This window comes from Mus musculus, chromosome 4 (assembly GCF_000001635.26).
Source record: "Mus musculus strain C57BL/6J chromosome 4, GRCm38.p6 C57BL/6J".
In the NCBI taxonomy this organism is placed as follows: Eukaryota; Metazoa; Chordata; class Mammalia; order Rodentia; family Muridae; genus Mus; species Mus musculus.
The window spans coordinates 150,467,486-150,477,498 of NC_000070.6; the positions used below are offsets into that span (position 1 = coordinate 150,467,486).

Below are 10,013 nucleotides of genomic sequence, written 5' to 3' on the forward strand. Positions count from 1 at the left end.
ATCGTGCCTATCCTTTGTGTGCATGGTCTGCTTAATGTGAGCCCATAGGCAGTGCCCTTTTCCTATAGCCATGCTTGTTTAATAGTTGATGCAAAGAATCGTGGGTTGTGTGGTATGTACTGTGGGACAATACTCTGCATTCTCAGTTATATTGACATTTAAGGCAGTTTTTGCCTGCCCTTGCTGGTCCTGTAATGCAGACTAGATTGGTCCCTTCAGTAAACCAAGATATGTCTTCCTTTATTAATGATGGTCCCTGGTGTACTTCAGAATTCATCTGTCTTCTTTACAAATATGAGGCGTTTTTTGAGCTTTGGCCACTATATTTGTGGCCATTGAGCTTCTGAGAAGTTAGAAGCTATCCAGAGGGACATTACTGCCTTACCTCAGGTAGTCATGAAACAGAAGGGCTCCCTGGGTTGAGCTGTCTCACAACCTAACATACAAGTAGTTGACTCCAGACTGTACCCTGTAGCCTTCAAACAGAAGAGGCAATGGCCACTGTCTTAGCTAGTGATTGAGGAGAAAACAAAGTTAACTTTTATATGCTTAGTTTCTAGGACAATGATGGACAGGAGGGTCTTTGTTTTGTTTTGTTTCTTTTCCAGCAGTAATGCATAAGCTATTCTATTCTGGGATCAGAGGTAAATGAGGCAGGTCCTATTGTTGTGTGTACATTCTCATCACCACCTACTGTGCGTGGTGTGCTTCATCATTTTGGCATGCAGCAGTGACTTCCATACAGTTCTGTGGCCCACAGTGAAGGGAGAATTTGAGACAGTTTGTGACAGGCAAACCTTGGAGGGGAAGAGACTGTCAGGTGTCTCTGGGTAAGTTCTTTCTAGCTTGTTACTTTTAATATGCCTCAGTAATGTGCTCTGGCTATTATTATTTACCAAAATGGTTAAGGATTAAGGTAGAAGTACGTTCTAATGTAGTGATCTTTATTACCATTAAGGGAAAATGTAATAATGAATTAGTCACACTGAGAAGCTTCAAGACCTAGGTGTCTTGTCTCTGAGATGAGCAGTTGCAGGGTTGCAGCAGGGTTCCGATCTGAGGGCCTGGGGCCTGGGGCAGGGGATTCTGCTGTTAGTCCTGTTCCTGCTGCCTGCCTGTCCACCGTTGCAGGGCTTTTGGTCGTAGGTATGATGTGCACTTGCAGGCACCTGAAACCTGTTCCTAACGCTGTTAGATTTTCCTTTTCAGAGTAAGAGGGACCATCTACTCATGAACGTCAAATGGTACTACCGTCAGTCTGAAGTCCCAGATTCTGTCTATCAGCATTTGGTTCAGGATCGGCATAATGAAAACGGTACGTGTGCCCTTGTGATGATGTACTTGTAACTCATAGCTTTGCTAAAGTTCTTTTTAAAAACATCAGTTAAGTGGATATTACTTCTGGTATAATTTCTCTCAAAAGAACTTGCAATAAAGAGCATCGCTGGGTCCTCTCGCCCTTGCTTTTGCATTATTTTTCATTTTCCTTAAAAACAAACAGTAAAAGAGAGGCCTGGAGGCCCAGCTCATTGACTACTCCGGAGAGGATTCACGTTCAGTTCCCCGCGCCCACAGCAGTCAGCGCACAGCAGCCTATAACTGCAGTTTCAGGGGATCCAGTCACTGTAGCCTACATGGATGCACAGTGCACACAACACTCATACATACAGATACATAATTTCTAAATCTTTAAGAAAATACCAAAACAAAAATATTGAGGGGAAAAACCTCTAAGCACATCGTAATACATTTTTTTTAAAAAATAGCAGTAATATAATTCTTGAAGCTCCTGTGTTTGACCTAGTGATAGACAGTATTTAAAACCCTGTGAGGTTGTGTTCCTTGTTTTATCGGAGGCTTGTGTTACTGAATTTCTCTATGTCCCAGGCAGAGAGGGTTTTCATAGGAAAGCTGTCCATGGACTTTGGAATGTGGATTCGTAGCTGCCTTTCAGAATAGGACAGAGGCCTCTGGCGGCCGACCCCCTCCCTTTCTTACGGTGCTCTCATTGGCTCCGAGCCTATGACAAGAAGCGCCATAGAAATGTACTGCGTGCTACAGTTATGCACAAGGATGGGAGCATTTTTGGAAATAGGTTCTTGAGAGGAGCCTCATGCTTCTGGAGCAGTGTGAAGCGGTTTGTGCTGGCGCTCTGCTTTAAGAGGTTGAATTTAGAGAGGTGCCTAGAGCAACCTTAGACAGATTAAGTTGTCGGCTGGCTCTCAAGCCTGATGACTGGAGCTCAGTTTCCAAGCCCACGTGATGGAAAGAAAGCACTGACTCCCACAAGTTGTCCTCTGGCCTCCACACACGTTGCTGTGGAATATGCTTGCCCGACTATGAGTACATACACACATACATGCACACACGATAAAACAATAAAACTAAGAGGTCGTTTCCTCTTAAAAAACAAAAATAATTTAACAAGTTACTGGATATGGCAATGGACTTCTCTCTCTTTTTTTCCTTCCTTCCCTTCCTCCCTTCTTCCTTTCCTCACTCCCTCCCTCCCTCCCTCCTTCCCTTCCCTATGTGCTCACCGAGACACTTAAGTGCACAGAAGGACTTGGTGAAAGATGTAGTGAACAGTCTGAGCCGTCAGAGCTGAGCGAGCACTTATGTTCCTCTGCCATTCCTGCTCCGCATCCCCTCCCTGTCGGATGGATGTACTTTGATAGTAACCAGGCTGTGTTATTTGTCTTTAGTAGGAGGTAAACTTGAGGATAAAATTTTGTAAAAAATTTCTCCTTGTTTTGGGAAACTATTTTAATACCTTCTTAGTTAATTAACCAATTTCTTTTGTTGGTAGACTCTGGAAGAGAGCTTGTCATCACAGATCCAGTCATCAAGAATCGGGAACTCTTCATTTCTGATTATGTTGACACCTACCATGCTGCTGCCCTAAGGTAAGAATGCGGCAGGGGAGTCTGGAGGGCAGGGGTGACTTTGCTCTGATCTGTGGTCATCATTGTGGCCAGGCAGACAACTCATGGTCTTGGCACGCTAACACTCCTCTGTTTCCTGGGGTTATTGAAGGTCCAGAGATTGTCTAACACCACTTTACCTCTCCTATATTTCATAGTATTATTTGCTAAAGTTTTTGGGTGAAATACCCTGAAGTTTTCCAGTTACCTTTGTAAAAATCAAGCCCAAGTGCTACAAAAGATAGAGGGGGAAAAACAGATAAAGAAAATGTTAAATATAAGAAACCCTAAGAAAAAAACAGCAAATTTTAATAGCTCCTCTTCCAGTTTTCTTATGTCTGAACATTTGTAATAAAAAGCATGCTAAAGAGTAGCGGAATGTATTGAAGATACAGACTGAGGCAGGAGGGGATGTCACATCTGATTAAAAGTGGGTGTGCCCTTCTGTTCTGTCCTGTATGCTCCAGAGCAGAGCAGGATCCGTCCCCTTGTACATGCTGTGTCTATATGTCTGGCTGGTCTGGGGCCTCTTACATGACATAAGTCTAGTAGCTGTGTGTTTGGGTTTTATTGTTGTGAGAGGCACCATGATTAAAGCAACATTTAATTGGGGCTGACTTACAGTTTATCATGGTAGGAAGCATGATAGCATGCAGGCAGACATGGTGCTTGAGAGAGCCGAGAGTTCTACATCTTGATCTGAAGGCAGCAGAAAGAGGGCTATGTATCACACTGGACGTAGTTTGAGCATATATAAGACCTCAAAGCCAACTTCCCCAATAACACACTTCCTCCAACAAGGCTAACCTGTGTATAGTGCCACTCCCTCTGGGCCAAATGTTCAAAGACATGAGGCTGTTGGAACCAAACCTATTCAAATCTCCACAGTAGCCAACATCACAACAACAAAACTCCTATTTCTTCCTTCCTTCCTCCCTTTTGTTTCTTTTTTTCATTCACTCGACAGAATTTGAGTTCAATAAAAGCCATTGAAACTTGCTGGCTTTAGCTGAGATGCCTTTGTCCCTGGCGTGGTGCTCACCTGTCACATGTTCAGTGATAGAGCCAGCGGTCTCCTTTGCAAAGCTGTAGAGATAGATCCAGTTACTTTAGGAAATGAATTGTTTTATTTTAATTTCACTTCTCAGGAGTTTTCCACTTTTTTTTTTCTTTTTAACTATTTAAAGATGTAAAATTGAAGCCGGGCGTGGTGGCGCACTCCTTTAATCCCAGCACTTGGGAGGCAGAGGCAGGTGGATCTCTGAGTTTGAGGCCAGCCTGGTCTACAAAGTGAGTTCCAGGACAGCCAGGGCTTTAAAGAGAAACCCTGTCTCAAAAAACAACAACAAAAGAATGTAAAATTGGCCGGGCAGTCTTGATGCACGCTTCTGGGTCACTCTAGACTTGCATTGCTCCTTCTGGGTCACTCTAGGCTTGCAGTGCTCCTTCTGGGTCACTCTAGGCTTGCAGTGCTCCTTCTGAGTCACTCTAGGCTTGCAGTGCTCCTTCTGGGTCACTCTAGACTTGCAGTGCTCCTTCTGAGTCACTCTAGGCTTGCAGTGCTCCTTCTGGGTCACTCTAGGCTTGCAGTGCTCCTTCTGGGTCACTCTAGACTTCCAGTGCTCCTTCTGGGTCACTCTAGACTTGCAGTGCTCTTTCTGGGCATGAGAAGTCATTAGCCACTGCCCTGTCCCAGGTATCTGAGTAGAATCTTTACTGACTGTAAATCATACTGACTGTTTTAATCCTTTTGTTATATTAGCTTAGAGGTTGTACAAAGGGCTGGAGAGCTGGCTCAGCAGTTAAGAGTACTGACTGCTTTTCTAGAGGTCCTGAGTTCAATTCCCAGCAACCACATGGTGGCTCACAACCATCTGTAATGAGATCTGATGCTCTCTCTTGGTGTGTCTGAAGACAGCTACAGTGTACTCATATACATAAAATAAATACTTTTTAAAAAGAATTTTTAAAAAATGTTATAAAAATAGTAGTAGGTCTGGTACGAAACCTTCATCTCCATTTTTTTTCTTAAATGATTTATTTTTGAGATCGAATGTATCATCTCACATCCCTTTCCTTCCTCTAAGCCCTCCCATAAGACATTTTTCTACTCTCTTTTTTCAAATTCATGACCTTTTTTTCATTAGTTATTGTAACATAAAGATGCATGTTATAAATTCCTAAGTACGTAAGTACACCCTGTCCTGTCTGTATATTGTCACTTGTATGTATGTTTTCAGGGCTGACCATTTGGTATTGGATAGCCACAGAGAAGTGTAGTTCTAGCCTCTCATTGAGGAAAATTCTCCAGTTTCCTTTTATTTGGCCTAAATGACACATTTCTCGGTGACCTGGTGACTGGATGACAAGTGCTCACTGTGTTGCTCTGTGGTCTGGCCTCGTAAATCTTGTTGAAACCCTGGCGTTTGCCAGCATCTGATGCCCAGTGTGTGGCTCTAATCTCATTCTCTGCAGTGGTATCTCGGCAAGGAAAGTTTTGGGGTGTTTCTGTGGTTACCGTCCATCAAACAGGATGTGGCAGAACCCTATTAGTCTTCATTTATTCCTTTGTCTTCTCCAGAGTTTGGGTCCTTTAGCTTAAACTTCTGATGAGTGAGACGTGATGGTTGAGGCTTCAGTGTGTTCTCTCCGTTCCTCTTTTTATAGCTTTCCCACAGGGAAGGGCACTTCCTTTTTTCTCAATGTAAACCAGTGCTGTTACTATAGATAAGTTCAATTTTGAAGGGGACACAAATAAAACAGTTCATGGGCACATGAAAGGGGATCAAATGAGTATAATGGAGAAAACTAGAGGACAAAAAAGGAAAAAGCGAAAGGCTCATGGTGTTGGCTCTCAGTGCCATTCTTTCAAAGATCAAAGGACTCCGGTACATGGAGTCCTGCCGTGTGCAGCCATTGACTGGGCTCTGCCATCCCATTCACTGGTGAGGAAGCTGATGTCTATATTTTTCTTTCAAGCTGGTGCTAGAGTTGGGTTATAAAAGAGAAGGAGAGCTTTGTCCTTTAGTCACTGTGAATCAAAAGAAAAACAGAATTCCTCTGTGGGTTTTGCTTTGTAAATTGTGACATCTTAGCTTTTCCTTACCCAAAAGAAATTCGTCCTCAGTCTGGGCTATATTGAGCAGTGTGTGCTGAGCAATGCAACTGCTCTGTGGCCTGCTTTGGGCCCTTGGCTTTAGCCACCCCTATCTTTACCTTTCTGGTAAATTTCAAGTAGGTGCCTGTTTCCTTAGTTCATGACCCCCACTCACCGCTGCCATCACAGAAGCCAGCATTTGATTGGGGTTATGCTGTTGCCTAGGTAGCATTTTTGGTTGACATTGTGACATAACAGTGGAAAGTGCCAGATTCAAACAAGATGACTTCAGCTGAATCCTGCTTTGACATAGCTTTGTGACAGAATCAAATTTGCTGATTTTTGAGTCATCCTTTTGACACTTACTCTGGGTCATGTGACCTAGCAGCGGCATCATAACTTGAACACATATCTTTTGGCCTAATGTCCACTCCAGCAGACATGTGGAAAGCACTCACAGAGGTCTCATATAGGTCGCCTTACTAATTTATGTTCTTTTTCAGTTACTGAATTTCAATAAGGTCTATAAAAATTAGTGTTCAAGAAAGGAAATCTTATAATACAGTTATTTGTGGTACTGATGATAATCATCCATGGATTTTGTTTCTTGTCACCCAGTAGGTGGCTTGATTGGATATTCTTTGGTACAGGGAGCTAAACTTAGCCCTAGGAGCTGTCGGCAAAGCTCCAGGCATGCATGAGCCCACATGCTCGACTGTCTCTTGCTGTTGGCTCGTGTTGCTTTCCCCTTTAGGATGACGCTCTGTCGGTGATGTGTGGAGTAGCTGCTCTCTGACTGAGACTTGTGACTGGGAGAGTGTGCTATGATAGTGCCCTGACGGGAGGACAGTATGGGAGGTCACAGGTTGCCCTTGACTTGATGGCTGGGTTTCAGCTTACTCACTCTCTGCCTCATATTTCTAGTAGTTACAAGGGGGAAAAACCATAGTAAGGTAGTTCAGGCTGCAGGTTACCGTCTTACCTAGGGAGTCATATTTTAGAAAGGTGGCTTAGGGTAGAATTTCTAAAGTTCATGGCCCTTGACCAAATTATTCAGAGCTTCTGATTTTCATTATGTTCAACCTGCATTAATTTACCTCCTTGTTTTGCTGTGAGCAGCTGCCATATTTATGGTAAAAAAAAAAAATTCATTACCTCTGCAGAGAATCCCTTAAGAAGCTTTATGTTTCGCAGAGTTCTGTCTCTTTCAGCTTAAGCTTCACTGTTTTGGACTTGAACATTCTTACTGTTTTGTCCACATGCGTCAGTGTGCGTTGGACAGCAGGTCTTGCTCTTGTCTTTGTCCACACAATGTTTAGCACCTTTTTGCCCTGCTAGCAGTTAAGGTCTCTTCATTCTAGGTTTTACTGTGGGTTCCAATGTTGCTTTTCCATGAGAGCCTTGTGGTAGCCTCTTTACTTCTCTGAAAAGATGCTGACATGGGCCATATGACTGCAGTGAGTGTGTTAATCAGCTGATGGAGGACGGCCGTGCTTGGAGACTTTCCGGTCCGCAGTCTGCTTTCTGTTTATCTTCTGGTGACTGCTGTGCTCACTGGGCGGGAATTGTGTCCCGCACGGCTTTCATTAGTTGTTTCCTAAGCGCTGATCTTAAGCTTGTCGACTTGGAACTCTGGGTAATAGTGCACAACCTTTTTCTGTATTTTTGTCACTTTTAAAAAAAAAGATCTACTTTTATGTGCATTGGTGTTTTGTCTCTGTATAAGAGTGTAAGATCCTCTCAAACTGAAATTGTGGACAGTTGTGAGCTGCAATGTGGGTGCTGGGAATTGAACCGGGGTCCTCTGGAAGAGCAGCCAGTGTTCTTAAGTGCTGAGCCATCTCTCCAGCCTTACTTTGTCACACCCTTAAAAGTTGCTTGTATTTTAAGTTATAAGACAAAAATGTCTATATGATTACATTTACCATGAAAAACAAAAGAATACAAGTCCTCTATGCTCAGAAATGTAATACTTCTCTTCAAATAACTTTTGATATAAGGGGAAGTAAAGCTAAAACAAAAGAAGTTTGTAAAAATGAAAATGCCATATATTCTTGGCCTACATTTTGGAAATGATCAAAGGAAAATCAGTTGCACTAAATATATGATTAAAATTTTTCTTGAAGAATTTAAAGAATTATTTATTTTATGTATATGAGTATACTGTAGCTGTCTTCAGACACCCCAGAAGAGGGTATCAGATGCCCATTACAGATGGTTGTGGGCTACCATGTGGTTGCTGGCATTTGAACTCAGGACCTTTGGAAGAGCAGTCAGTGCTCTTAACCCCTGAGCCACCTCTCCAGCCCTAAAAATCATTTTTAATGAAAGAAATTCTGCCAGGCATGGTGGTGCTCGTCTTTCATCCCAGCACTCAGGAGGCAGAAGCAGGCAGATTTCTGAGTCCTAGGCCAGCCTGGTCTACAAAGTGAGTTCCAGGACAGCCAGGGCTACACAGAGAAACCCTGTCTCAAAAAACAAAACCAAAAAAGAAAGGAAGGCAGGAAGAAAAAGAAAGGAAGGAAGGAAGGAAGGAATTAATTAATTCCCAGCTTATAACCGCAAATAAACAGAAACCAAGTCTAAAGCATGCCCTGGCTTTGTCCTGGTTGACTAGAGAAGGATTTAAGTCAGTCTTGTTAAGGCCTCTGGGTGCAAGCAGGGGCTTCTGCACTGCCTGGAGTTAAGCGTGTTGGTCCTGGCCACTATGCCGATTTCTGTGTGTATTGTCACACCTAGAGAAACTGCAGTGTAAACTACAAACAGCCACGTCCTGAAATACACAAGTCATAACATCAAGATGGGATTCTGAAAATAGCCATAGACTCTAGCTGGAAACTGACAAAGTAATTTTTCAAAACAATTCTCTGCTTTAACCTGGTGGCCTAAAATAGAAACGACTCTCTTTCGAGGTCCACTGTTGTCTTGTTACTGAGGAAGACTATCAGCAGCTCTCTGCTGACATCTGCTGTGAATCCTGTGCTCCCCACTCGTGTGATGCCTTTTGCTTTACATATATGTAAAAAGACGACTTTCCCAGTTGTTGATCATTAAAGGAATCAGTTTCTAGGTTATGATTTTTTTTTATATCTCTCCCTTGTGTTATGGAAGGTTCTGTCCTCACTGTTTGTCCTTTAGATGTGACCTTACTGGACTGTCTTCGAGTGTAGCCCAGAGTGTACCACCATCTCTGCGCGACCCACTGAAGGATTACTGATTCTTTCCTCCTGGTTTTAAGGACAGTTTTTCTGTATATACATCGTGTTTGCAGTCCTCCTGGCTCAGCCTTCCTGGTGCTAGGATTGTAACTATATGCTAGAAAGTTCTGAATCCAGATGTTTCAACCAGATGGAAAAGATGGCAGTTTTCTATTTAACACTCACCCCTTCTCATCCATCCCACTAAACACTGGGAAATAGTACCTTGCTTTTGAGACAGACCATGGTCTTGTCCAAACTCTGCCGTGAATGTGTGTGTGTGTGTGTGTGTGTGTGTGTGTGTGTGTGTGTGTGTGTGTGTGTGTGTGAGAGACGGTACGTGTGCATGCTCTCGAGCGTGCAGGAAGGTAAGTACACTGAACATCATGCCACTTCTATCATTTGCCTTGAGTTTCTGGTGCCTGGGCGTGGCTCTACTTCTGTTGATGGTCACATCTAGAGATGTTGCTATTCTCCTGTGATACTTTATGGGGCTTACTGAAGCAAGCATTAAACAAAACAAAAATAAAAATTGCCAATGAAGCGTGAACACTATATTTTTATATATTCTATGCTTCCCTCACCCCACCCCACTCCCTGTGCCTTTGTGGTTTGCAAAGTAATTTAAACAAATGTTCTGTGCTTTGTTTTTTTCCTCAGAGGGAAGTGTAACATCTCCCATTTTTCTGACATATTTGCTGCTCGAGAGTTTAAAGCCCGAGTGGACTCATTTTTCTACATATTAGGATACAACCCTGAGACAAGGTAAGTCAGTCACTTATGGCTGCTTCCTTT

General features: G+C 43.0%; 1 protein-coding gene across 16 annotated transcripts in view; it reads left to right on the plus strand.

Annotated features, from left to right (window-relative positions):
- Rere (arginine glutamic acid dipeptide (RE) repeats) overlaps positions 1–10,013 on the plus strand; it is a 340,456-nt gene that overhangs the window by 185,975 nt on the left and 144,468 nt on the right. For 15 of the 16 annotated variants that reach the window (XM_006539136.4, XM_006539139.3, XM_030253746.1 and 12 more), the window contains 3 exons: positions 1,210–1,315; positions 2,810–2,906; positions 9,879–9,983. In XM_006539136.4, coding sequence (XP_006539199.1) covers positions 1,210–1,315; positions 2,810–2,906; positions 9,879–9,983 — 308 coding nt within the window. Of the gene's footprint in view, positions 1–1,209; positions 1,316–1,417; positions 2,712–2,809; positions 2,907–9,878; positions 9,984–10,013 lie in introns of those variants that run through there. The other variant, XM_006539145.4, reaches the window with a different exon arrangement.